The following is a 22,258-nucleotide window of genomic DNA, read 5'->3' as shown; positions in this document are numbered from 1 at the left end:
GTGTAAGTGGGATGTGTAAGGGAAGTTCACAGCCAACTATGGGTATCTTTTCGCAGTAGGCAATATCATGAATGACATAATTAATGCAGGAAAATTAATGAGGCCATCATATTCAGGTATCCAGAACACTTGAATCTATCTATCTATCTATCTATCTATCTATCTATCTATCTATCTTGTCACCTCTATCCATCTACATCTCTCGTTCCATATATTCATGTCTATTTCACTGATATCAAATGCAACTATTTCCTCATTTGTTCGAATTCACTGCTTCGTGGGGGTGGCTTCTTAAACTTCCATGTAAAGCCTTTATTTATTTTGTTAATTTTACTTTAAATTTATTTCTAGAAGTAATTTCTACATAAAACAATGAATTTTCATATTAAAAAGCATCCTTAGGCCTCATCCGAGCAATAAAATGGGGGAGATTGCTTTTCACAAAAATGCAGAGGGTAAAAGGCAAATGTTCACAAGTATTTTTAAAATTTTTTGATGTTCCAAGTTAAGAAAAAAAGAATGAAATGCACCCCCCCCAAAAAGAGTTTTAGTTTCAGAATTTCTGAATGATCTTCAAACCCTACTAACCTCCACTGGTTTTCCTTGATTCCTCACATATTAGAAAAGCATCTTTGAAGGGTGATTAGAATTTAAAAATTTTCATGAAAATGTATGAATAAATTATTTATATAATGCCCTATAACTGAGATTCTTTTTTTCTAGTATTTAAAATGTTTTATAATTTATTTATTTTTATTTTTTATGTTTATTTTTGAGAGAGAGAGAGAATACAAGTGGGGGAGGGGCAGAGAGAGGGAGACAAAGAATCCAAAACAGGCTCTAGGCCCTGAGCTGTCAGCACAGAGCCTGACGTGGGGCTCGAACTCACCAACTCTGAGATAGATCATGACCTGTGCCGCTGTCAGACGCTCAACTGACTGAGCAACCCAGATGCCCCTACTATTTATTTTTGAGAGAGACAGAGTATGAGTAGGGAAGGGGCAGAAAGAGGGGGAGACTCAGAATCTGAAGCACGTTCCAGGCTCTGAGCTGTCACCACAGAGCCTGTCGCAGGCTTTGAACTCACAAGCTGTGAGATTATGACCTGAGCCGAAGTCGGAGGCTTAACCGACTGAGCCCCCAGGCACCCCATAAAACTGAGATTCTCATGCAAAAATCTTACATGAGAAACACCAATGACTTAGGAAATCATATTTTCCTTCTATTGTAAACAAGTCCTCATAAAATACACAAATTCTTTTGACTGGTAAAGTAGGACACAGACACACACAGACACACACACACACACACACACACACACACACACACACTCACACATAGAATAAGAGAAAGATTTCTTTTTGGTAACAATGCTACATGTATCTTGGCAGTTCAAAATACAAATATAAAGAACAACCTGAATTTATATGCAATAGAGCATCGACAGCCTACTTTGAACTCCCAGGAAAAACTATTTCTAATAAATAATCAAGAATTACAAGTGAGTGTTGGGCCAAATAAATGGAGGCCTCGTGACAAACACTGGAGATGCAAGAGTGTCTTCCTTTTGCTTAATAGAGTAGATGCAGTTATCAAATTTATGTTTTTCTCCAAGTTTATAAATTTTTGTTCTCATATTTTAACTGCACTTCTGTTGCACTACCAAGTAATTTCTAAAGTATATTAGAAACAATTTTATGTTTGAAATGTATTGCTTCTTACATTCAATAGTGACCAGATACCTGCTACTGGATGCCAGATGTTGGTCTAGAGGTCAAAGGACAAATTATCTAGCATAAAGACAGAAAACAGAGCATACATCACTCACTGATCTAGCACTATGAATGAATTTATCTGTAACCAATAACCCGAGTGGGGCTTGAGACTAGAATTTGATCTGGGGGACGGGAGCAGGAAGACACAGTTGAGTGCTCCTAAGCCCTGAAGGGTAATACCATACAGATGGCTAAAGCTGTCATGAAACATCAGACCACAGGCTGCATGGGGAAGTGGAGATGGTCAAAGCAAAGAGGAGCGGCCAAGAGAGCAGGAGAGGATCCAAACAAACCCAACTCATTCTCTCCACAAAGCCTCAAGGATCTGCTTTTGCAAAACATTTCCTTTACCTGAGAAAGCAAGAAAATGCTTTATACAACCAACATTTGTTTTGAAGAGCAGTGGAATCTGATTGTTCTTCAAGCCTATACGACTATGTGGCAGGCCATATTGCTGATGGCAACAAGCCAGTAAAATCCAAATTCAGTTTCAGTCAAGTTTCTGTCATTTTTGTTGAGACAGACTAAGAAGACTGGGGATAATAGGAGCTATAAATCCTCCTGTAAATCCCTATCATATTAGGAAATTTTAAAAATGGGAGTTAGTATATTAAATAAGTGTGGTAAACATTAACTGAGCACCTACTCAATGAGCACTTTTCATATATTCTCACTTAATGCCCATAACCACCCTGAAAGATTAAACACCATCAATATTTTACATGTATGAGAAGTGACATTCAGTGAGGTCAAGGTCACACAACCAGAGAATGATATAATCGGAGGCTGAAGCCATGTTTGACTTCTGAATGTATTCCTTTGCAACACAGTAAAATAAGAAATAGAAAAATAGGAATACAGTAGTAAGTAGGAACGAAATAGGAAACAGTAAAATAGCAAAAGATATGCAATTTTGCCACTGCAATGTGGTGGTTAGCATGAATATACTGCCTAAGCTTTAAATGAAAAATGACAATTTAAGTAACACTACTTTTGCTCAGCATCACACTCTGAAGACACATGTGACAAGCAGTGCTTCTTATCACATACAGTATTAGAAATCAGATTTTGAACTTAATTTGTATGTTAAAGATGGTAACTGGTAATATACATCTTTCTGGACAGAGTATAATTTCAGAGAGTAGCGGAATGCTAAATATAAAGATGACTTCTATCTTGTTCAAACATAGGCCTAACATAGGAACTTTATTGTGCACACATTAAACGTTTTGTTTTGACACTAAACAGAAGTTTATGGCAAAAATTTTGTAAAGTCTTTAGCAAAGCTGACTAAAAGCTTGTTTCCAATTGTCTGGACGAGGCTTTCTTGTGCCAGTGTCATAACAGATTTCATTCTAGTGTAAGAAATTCCGAACTGCAAATTTGCAGAAATGAATCTTAGCTGTAATTTGCAATTGTGTTGAACTGAATGAATACAATCACTTTTCAGCAAGTAAAAGAGCACTTGAAGCTCCTATTGAAAAAATACAAGGGAATTGTCCGCTATATCAAAATGGATCATTGCTACCTATTTTCTGGAGCTACCATATTATCAAGGGTCATGGATAATAAAAAAGAATTTCAGACTATACTATCATGCATGTTCAGGGTAGAGAGTAAATTTACTAATATGACTGGAAACCACTTTATTTTTTTTTTTTTAATTTTTTTTTCAACGTTTATTTATTTTTGGGACAGAGAGATACAGAGCATGAACGGGGGAGGGGCAGAGAGAGAGGGAGACACAGCATCGGAAACAGGCTCCAGGCTCTGAGCCACCAGCCCAGAGCCCGACGCGGGGCTCGAACTCACGGACCGTGAGATCGTGACCTGGCTGAAGTCGGACGCTTAACCGACTGCGCCACCCAGGCGCCCCTGGAAACCACTTTAAACGTGGATTCTCAATATTTAGTTTTGTAATGTGGAATAAACAACACACCTTGGTGAGTGCACTGAAATGTGCTCATAGAGTGTTCTATACCATCTAAACATTTGGTAGTGTGAGTAAATGCTATATGAAAATATTCTTTAATCTTCAAAATATTTTTACTGAAGATATAATAGATATATAACATTGCATTAGCTTTAGGTATAAAAATATTCTTGTTGGGGCACCTGGGTGGCTCGCTTGGTTAAGCATCTGACTTCAGCTCAGGCCATGATCTCACGGTTCATGGTTTCAAGCCTCACATCAGGCTCTGCACTGACAGGGTGGAGCCTACTTGGGACTCTCTCTCTCTCCCTCTCTCTGTGCTCCTCCCCCACTTGTGCTTTCTCTCTCTCTCAAAATAAATAAATTTTCAAAAATATTCTTGCTGTTTAGAGGTTATTTTAGGCCAAAATGCCATGATTAATACATTAAATTATTTCATCTTAATTTTTGCTCATACAATTAAATGACTTATAATTCATTAAATGATCCTTGTTATTGCCTTTCTCTTTTGTAGGTCTGTCAATTCTGTGGACAAAGGTAAGATACTCAACTACTCAAGTTCATCCCACCCCTTCTTTTAGTCACAAGTAAATGTCATTAACGATTGTTAAGAATTTATAAAGACTTTTTCCTTGGAGATGAAAAAGAGTTCATAAGGGTTAATTATCAAGTCTTAGACCCAGATTAATAAAATAATTATACTAATTAACAATTAGATAAAAGTTGTTTTAAAAAATTTAGAGATTGTCTTTTCTACAGTACGTTGGAAGAGATGTTCAGAGAATCCTCTCTCAACTGAAAATTTTAAGTTAAATGCACACACAAGCTAGGAACAGGGATCCCCTGTTTTGGGTCATCAATGGAAATGACATTTGTTGTGGAATATGGGCTAGTCTGTGGTGGCCTGGAGTCTTGGATCTTGGGGTCATAATTGAGAATCAGGGAACAAAACCCTGAGCTAAAAAGGCCACATTTACATGGCTGGGGTCCAGATTTCACATTATATTTTTGGACTTCCAGGTCCCAAATTAATTATTTAGCTTCTTAGCCCTTCATCTCTCATCAGAGAAAGGGAATCAAGAGGTAACCCTACAAGTTGAAAACGTCTCTTGCTTGTTATTAAAATTTGCTTTTTAAAGTTCTATTATAATGCTGATATTCGCAAGCTGGAGGGCAGTGAGCTGATCCATGTGGCAGCCTCATAAGAACCTAAGAACAGTTATTCCAGAGACACATGTGCTCTATGTAGATTATTAAAGAACTGGAGAAAATTATTAGAAAAAGTGATATGTAGGTTATATAAACTTATACAAACTTAATTTTTACACGTTCAAGTTCATTTTCTTAGTGCAATGTTAGGACTTGCTCTATATTGCCAACATGTATGATTATAGCTATCTCTAAATCATATTCATGAAACACATTGTTATTGCAATCAAAATAAATTTAAGGATTATTGTTACTAAAGTATATGCTAACCATTAAAGCCCAGTCATTTGCTTTTAAGCTTAATCATTTTCACCTAAACATTAGTCTTGTATAAAAGCTCAAACTTCTATCTGAGACAAATGGAAATTTAGTTGTGTATTTCCATACTATGAACATGCAACAGGTTATTACTACATCTCTATATTTTGTTACATACTAATCCTGTAATAATGGACAGTAATATATGCTTTTTGCATTCTAGGTCACTATCTAGTTATGAAGAAGAGAATTAAGCCATCATGTTTTAATGCATTCAGTCATTAACACAGGATTTCTACCATGCCTTCATACACAGTATTTTTTGTTTGCTTGGTTTCGTCTGTCTCTATTTTCCTTTAAGATCACGTGTTTTCTTTTTTTTTTCCTTTTTAAGTTTATTTCTTTATTTTGAGACAGAGAAAGAGAGTGCAAGAGAAGGAAAGGGGCAGACAGAGGGAGAGAGAGAGAATCCCAAGCAGGCTCCATCCTGTGAGCTCGGAGCCCAACATGGGGCTCAAACCCATAAACTGTGAGATCATGACCTGAGCCAAAATCAAGAGTCAGACAGTTTACTGACTGAGCCACCCAGGCACTCCTAAGGTCATGTGTTTTCATATCTAGGTTGACTGACTGAATATTTTTCCATTTTTCTGAAATTTGTTGACATAAAAAGATAATTTTCAAATAAACAAAACTGGGGTTTCCTTCTCTAATAAATCGATCCTACTGATCACTTCTTTTTAATTTTTAAATTTAATTTTTAATGATTTTTTAAAATTTTTTGTCAGTTTTTCATATTAAGTTTTAATTTTAATTCCAGTACAGTTAACATACACTGTTATATTAGTTTCAGGTGTACAATATAGTGATTCAACAATTCTATAGATTACTCAGTGCTCATCAAGATAAATGTACTCTTAATTCCCTTCACCTATTTCACCTATTTCCCCACCCACCTCCTTTCTGATAACTATCGGTTTATTCTCTGTAGTTAAGAGTCTGTTTCTTGGGGCACCCAGGTAGCTCAGTCAGTTAAGCATCTGACTTTGATTTAGGTCATGATCTTGTGGTTTGTGAGTTCAAGCCCTGCTGACAGCACAGAGCCTGATTTGAATTCTCTGTACCCCTCTCTCTCTGTCCCTCCCCTGCTCATGCTCTCTCTCTGAAAAATAAATAAAAAAATTTTTTAAAAAGAAACCATTTCTCGGTTTGCTTTCTTTCCCCCTTTGCGTGGTTCCTTTTTTAAAGTTTATTTATTTATTTTTGAGAGAGAGAGAGAGAGAGAAAAGAGAATGAACAGGAAAGAGGCAGAGAAGAGGGAAAGAGAGAGAGTCTCCAGCAGGCTCTGCACTGTCAGCTTGGGGTCTGTCAGCTTGGGGTCTGATGCAGGGCTCCAACTCATGAACCATGAGATCATGATGTGAACTGAATCCAAGATTCAGACACTCAACCGACTGAGCCACCCAGGTACACTTCACTTGTTTTGTTTCTTAAATTGCACATACTTAAATCATATGGTATCTTTCTCTGACTTATTTCACTTAGCATTATACTCTCTACCTCCATCCATATCATTGTAAATGGTTAGATTTCATTCTTTCTTTTTTTTTTAAATTTTTTTTTTCAACGTTTATTTATTTTTGGGACAGAGAGAGACAGAGCATGAACAGGGGAGGGGCAGAGAGAGAGGGAGACACAGAATCGGAAACAGGCTCCAGGCTCTGAGCCATCAGCCCAGAGCCTGACGCGGGGCTCGAACTCACGGACCGCGAGATCGTGACCTGGCTGAAGTCGGATGCTTAACCGACTGCGCCACCCAGGCGCCCCAGATTTCATTCTTTCTTTATACCACTTCTTTATCCATTCAACTGTTGATGGACACTTAAGCTGCTTTCCATAACTGCCTATTGTCAACAATGCTGCTATAAACATAAGAGCGCATGTGTCCCTTTGAATTAATGTTTTTCTATTTTGTGGGTAAAAACCCAGTAGTGCCAGTACTGGATCATAGGGTAGATCTATTTTTAACTTTTTGAGGAACTTCCTTTCTGTTTTCCACAGTGGCTGCACCAGTTTGCATTCCCACCGACAGCACACAAGTATTCCTTTTCTCCACATCCTCTCCAAACTTGTTGTTCCTTGTGTTTTTGATTTTAGCCATTCTGACAGGTGTGAGGTGATATCTCACTGTAGTTTTGCTTTGCATTTCCCTGATAGTGAATGAGGGTGAGCATCTTTTCATGTGTCTGTTGGCCATCTGGGTGTCTTCTTTGGAGAAATGGCTGTTCATGTCTTCTGCCTAGTTTTAATTGGATTATTTACTTTTTGGGTGTTGGCTATTATAAGTTCTTTATATATTTTGGATATTCATCCTTTTTAAAAATATTTTTAATGTTTATTTATTTTTGAGAGAGAGAGTATGCGCACATGAGTGAGGGAAGGGCAGAGACAGAGTGAGAGAGAGACAGTGACAGAGACAGAGAATCCCAAACTGGCACCACAATGTTAGCACTGAGCCCAATGCAGTGCTGGATGCAGGGAAAACCAGTTTTCCCCCAAAATTTACCAGAAGATTTCATTAGTTTTAATTATACTTCTGAATAGTAAGAATCAATGTTCTTAAGTGACCTGTTAAATTGTGGTTCTATATTCATAACTTCCAAAAAATAAAATCTTATAATTGAAAATAACTGAGATTTTATCAAATTAATTTAATATCTCAGTAATAACAGTAAACATTCTATAACATTTCTGTTTTTTTTCTCTTAAGTTTATTCATTTATTTTGAGAGAGAGAGAGAGAGAGAGTGAGCGAGAGGGCCAGGGAGGGGCAGGGAGAGAGAGAGAATCCCAAGCAGGCTCTGCACTGTTAGCTCTCAGCCCAATGTGGGGCTCGAACTCAAGAAACCATGAGATCATGAGCTGAAACCAAGGGTCGGACGCTTAACTGATTGAGCCACCCAGGTGCCCCTAAGAAACTATTTTTAAAAGGAAGTATAGTTGACATATCTCACAGTTAATTATATCACCTTCCTTAGTGTTGCTTACTCTCAGAAGCACATTCGACTCTCCTTTCTCCCTCATCTCTCCATATCCAATGTTCATCACATGCAGCTGTGGTGGACACTGTATTGCATCAACCACATTCCTTGACAGGAATGAAGGACGAACTTCTGTAACTACAGGGAATGAAACTGGAGTATGAAAATCAGGCCAGTCCTCTTTGGGCATTGCCTTGACTTGAAAAAAAAATGCCTCATCCAAGGTCAAATCTCCTTCCACATGTAGTCTACTTTTAATGACCAATCAACACAGCAGCATAAAGGCCCAGTCTCCTTTCCCTAACTTGGGACGACTCCAAAGGGCCATCCTAGCTTAAAAGGCCCCAAGTGAGTTGACTAAAAGCCTTCACTGGGCCTGTCAAGAAGCCCAACCTCTTTCTCCCCCTGGTCAATATACCTTCTTACCTTTCCTTTCCCAAGGGTTGATCATAATATATACCCTAAGAAATGTCCTGCCAATCTCTCATCTCAGAGTTTGAATCTCTGGAAGCCAAAGATGTTATAGCATCATTTCCCATTTTTATTTCTCTGAAAAGTGCCCCTCTGTTTTTTTAATCCACTATCATTGGTCTAGTCAGTCAGCCCTTAACTTTCACTTAAAATGATAAATCTGCACTTTTTGTTCCATTGCCAGAGAGGCATTCAAATTCAATTCTCCACATCACACACTTGAAAACATGACTGTAGCTCACTGTAGGCTACTGTGAAAATTCCAAATCCATCCGTTTGTCAAAATTTCTACCTACCAATCAATAAGACATGATCCCCACTTTAGTGGTATACTCTCAGTACCCAACAAAAATCTCCTCTGCAGACAGTTCTCATATACAGCACTGGTTTCCTATGACTTTTCCAGTGGGGATTGAGTCACTGCCATGGGAATTTGCCCTAAGAGCAAACTTTAGCCAATGATGGATTAGAGTAAAGGGATGATTACCACAATTTGCTTGCCTTTTGGTGTGACAATTCTCTCCCAAGGTTCCCAGGGAGCTTCCCCAGGTCTCAGCAGTAGTCTCTTATCTAGCTTACTTTTATTGACTTTGTCCCTTCAGCATCTTACCTTCCCATTCTTTCAGAGTGCTTCCTGTAATCAACTCTCATCTAAACTACTTGCCATTAAACTCTTTTCTCAAGAAGCACAAATACTGAGAACTAATCAACTAGAATATCACTAAAGGCTCCTAAAGGATCTCTCAGACCTAACTGCCCTCTCTTGCCCCTCCCATCTGTTTTATATTTTACCTCTAGATTTTTCTTTTTAACACTCTGTTGACTCATGCCCTTCAGAAATCCTCAACAGCTCCCACTGCAATAAGAAATAAAACAAAACTCTGCCCATCAAAGTCTGCCTGTATTTCTAACTGTAGTCAGCCTGCATTTCCTACCACAAACACACACTGCAGACACACCCTTCTACTCATTATTGACATGAAGTACCTTCTCTATGTTTTCAATAAGGTTGTTTCCTCTGCTGTAATGCCCTACCCACCTTATTGGCTAATAAGTCCCAGCTTATCCTTTGAGATCCAAATCAAACCCATTATCCCCTAAAAAGATCTCTCACACCCCCATTGTTAGGGTTGATATTTCCTGCTGCCATGCTCCCCAATGCCATGTTTAAACTTTTGGTATATCAGAGTGTACCTTGTACTGAGATGATTTATAGATACATATTTCCACCACCAGATACGAATTCCTAGGAGGCAGGAGCCACGATACTAATCTATGTATCCATGTCTAATACTCGAAATAATTAACAAACCTATATTCTAATCTGACCAATCAGAAAGGACATGGGATCAAAGTCCTGGGGCACCCTGATGAGTCATGTGTTAACCCTTTAATTGCCATTGGCTTGTTGGGAAGTCCTGGGGAGCCTGAGGGAGGAGTTCTGGCGGCTCTAGTGGCAAGGGTTTTACTACAGTGGAGCTCAAACAATTGAGTATTTGTCAACATATGAGGAAAAGCATCTGTTATAATATTTTAACAAACAGTGCATAATTGGTTGAATGTCCTCTTTGTTCACAACTACTAGAGTTATCAAGGCTTCCCAAATTATAGGCCTTTTGTAAATAATTGTTATATAATTAAGACCAGAACTGAAAATGAGCACAGGGTTTTTTTTTTTTAATTTTTTATTAACATTTATTTATTTTTGAGACAGAGAGAGACAGAGCATGAATGGGGGAGGGTCAGAGAGAGAGGGAGACACAGAATCTGAAACAGGCTCCAGGTTCTGAGCTGTCAGCACAGAGCCCGACACGGGGCTCGAACTCACAAACCGCGAGATCATGACCTGAGCCGAAGTCGGACGCCTAACCGACTGAGCCACCCAGGTGCCCCTTTTTTTTTTTTTTTTAAAGACCACTGATACATACATGCACATGGATACATTTCTTTAATCAGCACAAATAGGAATATTTTCATATATGTATGAAAATTTTATAGTCTAGTTTTTTGTTTGTTTGTTTGTTTGTTTTTTATATTGCATCAGATTAACGGTTGTTCAGAAGCAATTTCCACTGTTTCAAATGCCGGAGAACTTTTCTAACAATAATATCAACAAAAATGGGCTAGCCCTTCTTTACAGGCTTTGCTTCTTCCAATCATAATGTCAACATTGATTCAACCCTAAGGGACTGCCCTGCAAAGAGCAATCATGATAGTGTCTTGCAAATATTTTTCAAAATTATGAAGCTGGCAAAATATCTTGTGTAGCCAGCAACATTTACTAATTCATCCTCACTGAACGATGTACCCTGAGTTGCCTTTAACTTCCCCAAATTCCTTCAAACCAGCATGTTAAATGAGTCCTGATCTGTTCAGTTAAAATATGTATGGAAATTTTATGGTCTCAGAAAGGCTGCCAAGATGAACAAAAAATGACTATCCAAAGAAAAGACATATTAAATATGATTACTTAGTGATTTGGAGCTCCATTTCCATAACTTTAAGAGTCTGATTCATAGAAGAGGGGCTTTGTTCTGTTTAAGGGAGTGATAAACATTTCCAATACAACAATGCTGAGTGTGAGGTTCCTCATATGTACTTTCTCATACACTGCAGAACTCTCTGCCTTTTGTAGAACAGGAAATGAGATTTAATATGTTTATCAAAACTAATAATGGCAAATCTGAATGATTCGCTGCCCTTTACAAAGACTAGTTAACTTTCTAAAACTAAGTGAAATCCACCAGCAAGAGAACTGTCATTTGATGATCAAAATAAGAACAGAAATTTAGATTTCTTAAAATCGATTCAAATCTTGTGAATTACATAAAAAAATGACAAAATATGATACTTTATTGTAAAGCTAGGAAGAGATTCACAATAGCCTAAAATCTATCATACAGAGAATTATTAATTGGCTTTGTAAAGCCAAATGTGTGAAAAGTGATGGGAAGATTTCAGAAGATGATAATAACTATGACTGTGGTGACATGGGAGGTGAAGGCAACTAGAAGCAGACAGGGGGTGGGGGGCAGGTGTGTGCATGCTGACTCTTGCTTTACAGCACATCCTATGACAGTGGTATTGACTGGATCAGTATGTTTGCCATTCTGAAGTTTCCCTTCTCCTTATTAATAGCATTAGCATGCTAGGTGTAGACCCTTTCCTAAAACATTCTTTGCTGAGGGGAGCAGGGATGAGACACTAGTTCTTCCAAGGAGCACAGGTTTGCTACTAGGTGTATACTTACTATACTTCTAAAGTATATCCATTTACCTACGCTATAATGATTTCCTTGGCAGGATCCGACAGCTGTGGGACATTTAAATCCCTCCCAAATAGAACAACTTATTCCCTTAATGAATCACAGTCCTGGGGCACCTGGGTGGCTCAGTCAGTTAAGCATGTGACTTCGGCTGAGATCATGATTTTGCGGTTCATGAGTTTGAACCCTGCATCAGGACTCTGTGCTGACAGCGTGGAGCCTGGAGCCTGCTTCATATTCTGTGTTTCCCTCTTTCTCTCAGCCCCTTCCCTTCCCTCTCTTTCTCTCTCTCTCTGAAAAATAAATAAACATAAAAAAAAATGAATTACAGTCTTTCAGGTCTTCCCTATTACTCTTCTACCCTTCTTTTTTTTTTTTTTTTATTCTATGCTTCTCACACACCCTCCTCCCTTCAAAAGCTTATAGGAATACCCTTCACCACCATTCCCATGCAACCAATTCTGTTCAGGGACCATTGGGATAATTTGCATAAATGAATGCTTTATTAGAGACAAAGGGAGAAAACTTCACACACCAAAGACTTTAACCTATTTTTTCATATATCAATTAAGTGCCTATGCTTGTTTTTATAAGACCTATTCCTATAAACAGACATTCTCGTAAGATGTTGACTGGTTCATAAAGTAGTAGACATATTTAAAAGTATTTATCACATTTTATTTAATTAATTAATTAATTAATTTTTAATGTTTATTTCTTTTTGACAGAGAGAGATACAGCTTGAGCGGGGGAGGGGCAGAGAGAGAGGGAGACACAGAATCCAAAGCAGGCTCCAGGCTCTGAGCTGTCAGCATAGAGCCAGATGCGGGGCTTGAACTCACAGACTGGGACATTGCAAAGTCCCAGACTGAACCCACAGACTGAGACCTGAGCCAAAGTCCGACGCTCAACCGACTGAACCACCCAGGCGCCCCATATTTATTTATTTATTTATTTTTAAATGTTTATTTATTTATTTTGAGGGAGACAGGGCGAGAGTACATGCGAGTGGGGAAGGGGAAGAAAGAGGGAGGGAGGGAGAGAATCCCAAGCAGGCTCCATGCTCAGCATGGAGTTGGATGTGGGGCTGGATCTCATGACTGTGCGATCATGACCTGAGCTGAAATCAAGAGTTGGATGCTCAACCGACTAAGCCACCCAGGTGCCCTTTATCACAATTTTAAAATTAAATACCCTTAACTAAATATATCTACTTCTAGAAATTTGTCCAATAAATAAATTCAAATAAATGGCCAAGAGACTATAGCACTAGATGTAAAATGCATGTCCCAAAGCTCTGATTATTCAGAAAGCTAATGACTGAAATGGAAAACTAAACTTCCATCTGGGTCACTTATTAGAAACGGGAAATGTAAAGTATATTTTTTCATTGTTCTCATCATATATCTGTCCTAATCTAGTGGTTAATAATGTTTTACTAATGGTTTTGTTACCTTTGAATATACCACGTTTCCAAGGCAAAACGTGTAGAATATATGGAATTGTGCTATCAGAGTCTATGGTGATGACTGGATTTCCCCACACCATTGGAAGATCTGAAGATACCTAGAAAAGAGAGTTCAAAGAATTACATAAAGTCAATATTTACATGAAATTCGTAGAACTAAAGCATAGAAAAAACTGAAAATGTAAATACTTCCATTAAAACTGTTCACCTTTATTAAGTATTTTATTTTTAAGTTTATTTATTTATTTTGAGAGAGAGAGAGAGAGAGAGAGAGAGAGAGAGAAGGAGTGAGCTAGGGCAGAGAGAGAGGGAGGTAGAGAATCTGAAGCAGGCTCCACACTGTTAGTGGGGAGCCCAATAAGGAGCTCTGAGCCAAAATCAAGAGTCAGACACTTAATCGACTGAGACACCCAGGTGCTCGAAAACTGTTCACCTTTAAATAAAAAGCAAACCAGAAAAATACTACATAAAGTAAAAGAAAAAATCTAAGGAGAGGCCTATGAAAAAGGAGAACAAAGAAAATGATTCTTAGAAAAAAAAAAAGACAATGCTTATTTTCTGTTGCTACTGATGTTACCACTGATGTTTAGACAACCTGAATATCTTTTATAGGCCATGCATAATTTTCTTATGCATTTTGATGGACAAAAGATGAACCATTTCAATGAATTTTACATCAATATTAATATAGCAAACAAAGACTAAACAGCATTCTGACCATAACTCTGTTTAATCCAACTGTCAGATCACTGAGTGGTACATCTCACTACCCCCCATTGCCTAGGCAAACACTAATCTACTTTGTGTCTATAGATTTGCCTGTTCTGAACAATTCATAGAAAGGAAATAATATGTGGTCTTTTGTGATAAGCTTTTTTCACTTAGCATGTTTTCAAGGTTCATCTATATTGTGGTAGGTATCAGTATATCATTTCCTTTCACTGACAAATGATACTAAATTGTGTGATATGCCACATTTTGTGTACCCATGCATAAGTTGATGGAAATTTAGGCTGCCTCCACTTTTGTCTATTATGAACAATGCTGTGATGAAAACATGTACAAGCTGTTAACTGGACGCAGATGTTTTCATTTGTAATGGACATACATCTAACTAGGAGTGGAACTGCTGGAGCGTATGGCAACTCAGTGTTTAATCTTTGGAATTACGGCTTTCCAAAACTTTGCTTTTTTCTTTTTTTTTAATTTATTTTTTATTATTTATTTATTTATTTATTTTTTTTTATTTTTTTTCAATACATGAAATTTATTGTCAAATTGGTTTCCATACAACACCCAGTGCTCATCCCAAAAGGTGCCCTCCTCAATACCCATCACCCACCCCCCCTCCCTCCCACACCCCATCAACCCTCAGTTTGTTCTCAGTTTTGAAGAGTCTCTTAGGCTTTGGCTCTCTCCCACTCTAACCTCTTTTTTTTTTTTTCTTCCCCTCCCCCATGGGTTTCTGTTAAGTTTCTCAGGATCCACATAAGAGTGAAAACATATGGTATCTGTCTTTCTCTGTATGGCTTATTTCACTTAGCATCACACTCTCCAGTTCCATCCACGTTGCTACAAAGAGCCATATTTCGTTCTTTCTCATTGCCACATTGTGTATATAAACCACAATTTCTTTATCCATTCATCAGTTGATGGACATTAAGGCTCTTTCTACAATTTGGCTATTGTTGAGAGTGTTGCTATAAACATTGGGGTACAAGTGCCCCTTTGCATCAGTACTCCTGTATCCCTTGGGTAAATTCGTAGCAGTGCTATTGCTAGGTCATAGGGGAGGTCTATTTTTAATTTTCTGAGGACCTCCACACTGTTTTCCAGAGTGGCTGCACCAGTTTGCATTCCCACCAACAGTGCAAGAGGGTTCCCGTTTCTCCACATCCTCTCCAGCATCTATAGTCTCCTGATTTGTTCATTTTTTCCAAAACTTTTCTAAAATGACTGCACCCTTTTCTTTTTCACCAACAAGGCATCATGGCTCCTACTGTTCTACATCTCGCAAAGTTTTTACTATTTCCCATCCTGATTATAGCCGTCCTCGTAAGTGTGAAGTGGTATCTGATTGTGATTTTGATTTGCATGTCTCTAATGGCTACTATACTGAGCATCTTTTCACGTGCTTCATCGCTCACTGGGAACTCTCTATTTAAACTCCTTGCACATTTTAAAAGAAATGTTACTTCTCATTTTGTTGTAGAGTCCAATATATGGCATATGGACATTTTCTCTCATTCTGTGGGTTGTTTTTTCACTTCTTTCAAGGTATCCTTTGACGCACATTTTAACTTGGAAGTTCAATTTGTTTATTTATATTTATTGCTTTGTCACATCTGCTTTTAGTGTCATATCTAAAAAATAATTGCCTAACCCAAATTCCTGATAACTTACTCTTATGTTTTATTCTGTTTTTCTAGTTTTAGTTATTAAATTTGGGTCTACAATCCATTTGGAGTTTACTTCTGCATATGATATGAGTTAGGGGTCCAAGTTCATCATTTTGTGTTTGACAATATAGTTGTCTCAGTACCATTTTTTAAAAAAGGCTATTCTGTCTCAATGATTCTCTTGGCATCTTTGTTAAAGACTGATTGACCATTATTATAAGGGTTTATTTCTGGACCTTCTATTGCATTCCATTCATCTATATGTCTACCTTATGCCAGTACCAAATTTTCTTTAATATCATAGTTTTGTAGTTAGGAGTTTGCAATAAGTTTTAAAATCAGGAAGTATGAATTGTCCACTTTTCTTTTTATTTCACAAGATTGCCTTGGCTGTTCTGTGTCCCTTGCATTTCTATATAAGCTTTACGATTATCTTGTCAAATTCTGCAAAAAAAAAGTCAGTTGCGATTCTGATAGATATTGTGTTGAATCTATGTATCAATTTGGATATCAAAGCCATCATAACAATATTAAGCCTCCTGATCCATGAGCATGGAATGTCTTTCTATGTATTTTGAATTTAATTTCCTTCAATGATATTTTGCAGTTTTCAATGGACAAGTCTTGCTCTTCTTTTGTTAAACTTGTTCCTAAGCATTTTATTTATTTATTTATTTTGATGCAAATAATCATTTGCAATTGCATCAAAAAAAACAAAATGCTTAGGAACAAGTTTGACAAAAATCAATCATTTGATTATTAATTTCATTTTGAATTGTTCATTGCTACAAATGATTGATTTTTGCATACTGACCTTGTAGCCTACAAATATTCTGAATTCATTTATTAGTTTTGATAATATATTTTATGGATTCCTTAGAATTTTCTATTTATAAGATCATGAAATCTATAAGATTGTCTGATTTCTTCCTTTACAATGTAAATGCCTTTTGTCTCTTGTTCCTAAACTAACTACACTGGCTAATATCTTCAGTATAATGTTAAACAGAAATGGCAAGAGCAGAAATTCTTGACTTGTTCTTGACCACAGGGGAAAATCATTCATTGTTTTACTATTAAGTATGATGCTAGTTGTGGGATTTTCATGGATGCCCTTTAGTATGTCTCAAGTACCCACAGAATATTCTCCAGGATAGAGCATGCCTTGGGATATAAAAGGAGCCTCAATAAATTTAAAAGGGCTGGAATTATATCTAGTACGTTTTCTTTTGAGAACAATTGAATTAAATTTGAAATAAAAAATGGAAAGAAATTTGGGAAACCCTTAAATAGGGGTGCTTGGGTGGCTCAGTTGGGTGAGCAGCTGACTCTTGACTCATGACCATCCTGGTCATGATCCCAGGATCGTGGGGTCGAGCCCCTGTCAGGCTCTGTGCTGAGTGTGGAGCCTGCTTAGGATTCTCTCTCTCTCCCTCTGCTCATGCTCTCTTCTTCTCTCAAAAATAATAATAATAAAATAAAATAAAAATAATTTTTAAAAAAGAGTCCTAAATAACCAATGTGCCAAAAAAGAAATCCCAATGAAATTAGAAAATATGCTGAGTCCCTAGAGTGAATGATTCCTCTTTTCTATTGTACTTTCAAGTCCAGAGTTTTAAAATAATCTCTATATTATTGCTATTATCTGTTTTTTGGAACTTTTCATTAACTCCTCAGAAAATATTTCTTTTAGCTCATTGAACATATTTACAAAGGCTTGTTTAAAGTCTTTGTCTAGTAGTCCTACATGTGGGCCCCTACTGAGACAGCTTTTAGTGACTGCTTATTTTCCTGTGTAGGGGCCATACTTCCCTGTTTCTTTGTCTCATAACTTTTGCTGTGGAAAAATGTGCCTTTTAGATAAGCCAATAGAGCCATTTTTGGAATCAGATCATTAACTCCCAATGGTTTGTTTTTGTTGCTGTTTTTTCTTGTTTGTTCTTTGCTGGTTTAGTGACTTTTCTGGACCAATCCTGTATATTCTGCATTCACTAGAGCGTGTGTTCACTTAAGCCCCTGCTGAGTTAGCTTAGTGGCCAGCAATAGTTTGTCCCAGGTTTCCTTACACGCCTGAGAATGTAAATTGTCTACCCTTTGTTGAGGAGCGTTGCATATGTGTTATGGCACATTTTCAGCACTCAGGGATCTGACAACTCTGCCTCAGCCTTCACTTCCAGCTCCCATAGTGCCTCTATGTCTGTGGAGACAAAAGACCTGGCACCCTCTCAGGACTTCTCTGGTCAACTGCACAATGCTACCCATGCATGTGACCTGCTTGTTCCCCAGCGATACTTCAGAGCTTTTAAAATCCCCTAAGGACCTCTCACTCTTCAGATCTTCCTTTCAAGTTTTTGGCCAAACTCTTGCTGGGCACAGCTGTTTTTGCAGCCTCAGGCAACTATAGTGTCAAGTAATAACTGCTGAATATTTTTTTGGCAAATATCCTGAAGATAGGGCCTTTCCAACAGAGCAAGATTTGAGACAAGTCAGGTAATGGCAACACTCTGCTAGTGGGGAATTGCTAAAGAGGGAGCTGCAAGGAATGGCAAATTGTGACAATGTCCTGAGGATGGGAATTAGAAGGAGATCCATACTCAGTCTGCCTCTTCCTTTGTTTGCAAGGCTGCAAGTTTTCATAGCTACTATGGTTGCAAGATTGAGGAGCTGAGGAGAGGGGGATAGAAAGAGGCCAAATAAAAATACCACAAATCACTCTGCTCTTACCAAGATTACAAGTTTTTCTTGAGCAAATATTCCTCAGATTATTTTAAGCTTTTGTTCAATTTCAAGGCCTGAAAATTTTCATTCTGACAACTTGTGCCAGTGTTTTATTGTTTTTAAGGAGAAACTGATTTATGAAACTCCTTGCTTTACTATTCTGGAAGTCCCACACCTGTTGTTTTCCTTACTGCAGAACTATTTTCCACAGCATTGTACCTGTATCTCAATTATGTTCTCTGATTTTTAATTTTCTCTTTCATATTAAGGAAGTCACAACCTCCTACTGAAAACTACTCTTAGGGCACTAAGATGAAATATAAGTTAAAAGGATTTTTTAAAAAAGGCATAAAAGTGACTACTAGCAGTAATGAAAAACAGAACAAAGAAAATATATGAAAAGAATATATTGAGCTTGAGTTGTTAGCAGATTGTCAAAGTGCAGGTGTATAGCAGTCGAGAATGAGGGGCTGAGACAACACACGTCTTGAGGAAAAGTGTGAAGCTGGCATTTGTACCTAGATGGCAGTTTGAAGCCAAGAAACTGCCAAGTGAGACGTCGTAAAGACATAAGGATACTTTGGAAGATGTAAACCTGAAGAGACATCAGAAGATTAGAGGAATAAAAGAACCAGATAAGTAATAATCAAAATCAAGAAATGGCAGGGAAATGAGGAATACAGAATGGTATAAAATAAACAGTGAAAAGTGTTAAGAAGGCAGACTGACATTGCAAAACACTACGGGAATTGTGAGCAGATACCTCAGTAAAATAACTGATTTTCTTTGACCAGAAGTCAAGTGTGATCTCTGTGGCAGAGGTTTTAGCCCAAAAGAAGAGCTATAAATGGATTGCCATAAATTAAGAAGTTTAGCAATCATGGACAATAAAGGTGATAATAGTTGATACATAGAACACACTGAGGGTTGCTGGAGGGGAGGTGAGCAGGGGGATGGGCTGGATGGGTGATGGGCATTAAGGAGGGCAACTGTTGGGATGAGCACTGGGTGTTGCATGTAAGTGATGAATCACTGAATTCTACTCCTGAAACCAACATTACACTATATGTTAACTAACAGGAATTTAAGAGAAACTAAAAACTAAAAAAAAACCTAAAAAACTAAAACTAAAACTAAAAAAAACTAAAAACTAAAAAAACCTAAAAACTAAAAACTAAAACTAAAAACTAAAAAAAACACAAATTAATTTAAAAAAGGTGATAATAATTAAAGAAGAAATAGTGTAGAGACAAGTTTTCTTTTATTTTTTAAAGAAATATTATGTTTATTATGTATTTTTGAGAGAGAGAGAGAGAGAGAGAGAGAGAGCGAGCGAGCAGGGGAGGGACAGAAAGAGAAGACACAGAATCCGAAGCAGGCTCCAGACTCTGAGCTGTCAGCACAGAGCCCGATGCGGGGCTTGAACTCACAAACCGCGAGATCATGATCTGAGCTGAAGTCAGATGCTTAACCAACTGAGCCACCCAGGCGCCCCTAGTTTTCTTTTATAATGGAAAAATATGAGACTATTTATAGATTAAGGAAAATAATCACACAAAGGGAAAGATATTGAAAGAGAGAAAGAGCAGGGGAAAGGAATGTGAATCAATCTTGAGTGCATAGAGGTCAAATTCATTTCATAGATGAAGGAATGAAGATGGAGAATCAGAAGCATTTCAGTGGTCCTAAAGCAAGTGTATGATTAAAGCTCAAAGTATAAAGCAAAGCTTCTCTCCCCAGCCTTTCTCCTTAGTACTACCTCAGTTGTTCCCCAACAGAATTTCTATTGAAAGGCAAGCAATAAACCAAACATTAAGAATGAAACGAAAGGGCAAATTCATAGTGCTCATTATCCTGTGTTGATTAAAGACAATGGTAAATTTCAAATAAAGAAAGGTGATATTGTATCTATTGATAATATCTCTAGGAACAAATCTTTCTTAAATCTTAAATACATTTCTGTTCTTTTATAATTTTTGGAGCTCTTTAATTATAAAAATATGGGGGGAGCCTGAGTGGCTCAGTCAGTTAAGCATCCAACTCTGGATTTTGGCTCAGGTCATGATTCCACAGTTCGTGAGTGTGAGCCTTGCATTGGGTTCTGCACTGACAGTGCAGAGCCTGTTTGGGATTCTCTCTCTCCTTCTCTCTCTGCCCCTCCCCCACTCGTGTTCTCTCTCTCTCTCTCTCTCTCTCAAAATAAATAAATAAATAAAAACTTAAAAAAGACTTTAAATATAAAAATATGGAAAATCTTCCTTGAAAAGCTATTAGGTGCTCGATAGTATAATTTATGAAAGGTATAAATATGTAGATAAGAGAGACATGCCCCTTTTCTCAGTTTATAATCTGGTGGAAAATAATGAAAAGGTAATAGCAATATTATATAGTATGTATGATGGTGGAACAGGTAAAAAAATGTTGTCAAAGCACATGAAAGGCATCTATTCCCCAGTTTTATAATCCATAAAATTTAAAAGCTGTTCAAAAAAGTTTTATTTTTATTTTATTTTTATTACAATTTTTTTATGTTTATTTATTGATTTTGAGAGAGAGAGAGGGAGGGAGGGAGGGAGGACAAATGGGGGATGGGTAGAGAGAAGGAGAGACAGAATCCCAAGCAGGCTCTGCACCCTCAGCGCAGAGGCTGATGCGGGGCTTGAACTCACAAACCGCGAAATCATGACCTGAGCCGAGACCAAGAGTTAGACGCTTAACCAACTAAGCTACCTAGGCACTCCCCAATTTTTTTTGAAAATGCCTTTTATTATCATTCTTGGAAAAGTGGCATTTAAGACTTGCCCTAAAGAATTAAGAGGAGAAAGACAGAGAAATGGAAGATAGGGAGTTGTATAGAGAGCTCCAGACAGGAGCAAAAGGAAATTCTGTTTACAAAGAGCTGAGTGCTTCTGGGGCCAAGAGTGGCAGGAGATGAAAATGAGCAGATGAGCTTTTAAAGGACAGCAAAAGCCACTTCAGGGAGTATGGATTCTATCCTGAAGGTAAGAGATGACAGGACAAGTCTCAGCAGGGGAGTGTCAAGATGACATTTTAGTTCTTAATATTCACTCCATTTGCCATCGAGTAAGGAAAGAAGAAAATCAAAGCACATATTATTTTCAGGATTACAAAAAAAAATCAGGAGGCAAACCCAGAGAATTTCCAGACTTCTCTAATACTCTCTGAAACTCAGGCACTCATGATGGATAGATATGTGAATCTTCTTTCAAAGATTCTCTTGGGCACACAATAATTTGTAGATAAATGTGGGAGCGGGGAGTGAAAAAATTTATTTTAGGATTGACTTAAATCAAGTGAGGACAGCCAGGTGAAAGGCTTCATATAAAATAATGTAAACAATTATGCATTTCTTCACATTCCCAATATTATTTATGCTGATAAATGATAGGATACACTTTTGAAAATTTGTGTTTACAGATTTCACATTAAAATGGGATGAGCTATCCAAAATATTTTGAAAATGCCTTTTGTTATCATATACAATTTCTTCAGATCAAAGTACACGATTCAAATAGGTAGATTTTAATAGGCTTTATGATTACATACTAATACCTAAATATAAAACTTGTTTGATGTTATTTCAACTTTACAATTGAAAAGAAATTTAATAGTTGTTGGCCTAATGAGAAGTAGAATTCTAAGCATGTTCTTATGTGACACTGCTTCACCTAGTTAAGTAAAATTAAGTGGTTTTAAAATTT

General features: G+C 37.4%; 1 protein-coding gene across 1 annotated transcript in view; it reads right to left on the bottom strand.

Annotated features, from left to right (window-relative positions):
* The window catches only part of CFAP47 (cilia and flagella associated protein 47), a 544,467-nt gene that overhangs the window by 173,887 nt on the left and 348,322 nt on the right, over positions 1 to 22,258 (bottom strand). Inside the window, exon 50 of the mRNA XM_047075775.1 lies at positions 13,406 to 13,517. Within this exon, the coding sequence (XP_046931731.1) occupies positions 13,406 to 13,517 (112 nt within the window). The remainder of the gene's footprint in view (positions 1 to 13,405; positions 13,518 to 22,258) is intronic.

This window comes from Lynx rufus, unplaced genomic scaffold, assembly GCF_022079265.1.
Source record: "Lynx rufus isolate CCGP_SWC_20201006 ecotype Redwood Valley unplaced genomic scaffold, mLynRuf1.p SCAF_14, whole genome shotgun sequence".
Classification (NCBI taxonomy): domain Eukaryota; kingdom Metazoa; phylum Chordata; class Mammalia; order Carnivora; family Felidae; genus Lynx; species Lynx rufus.
This window is presented reverse-complemented; position numbering and strand designations above follow the sequence as displayed.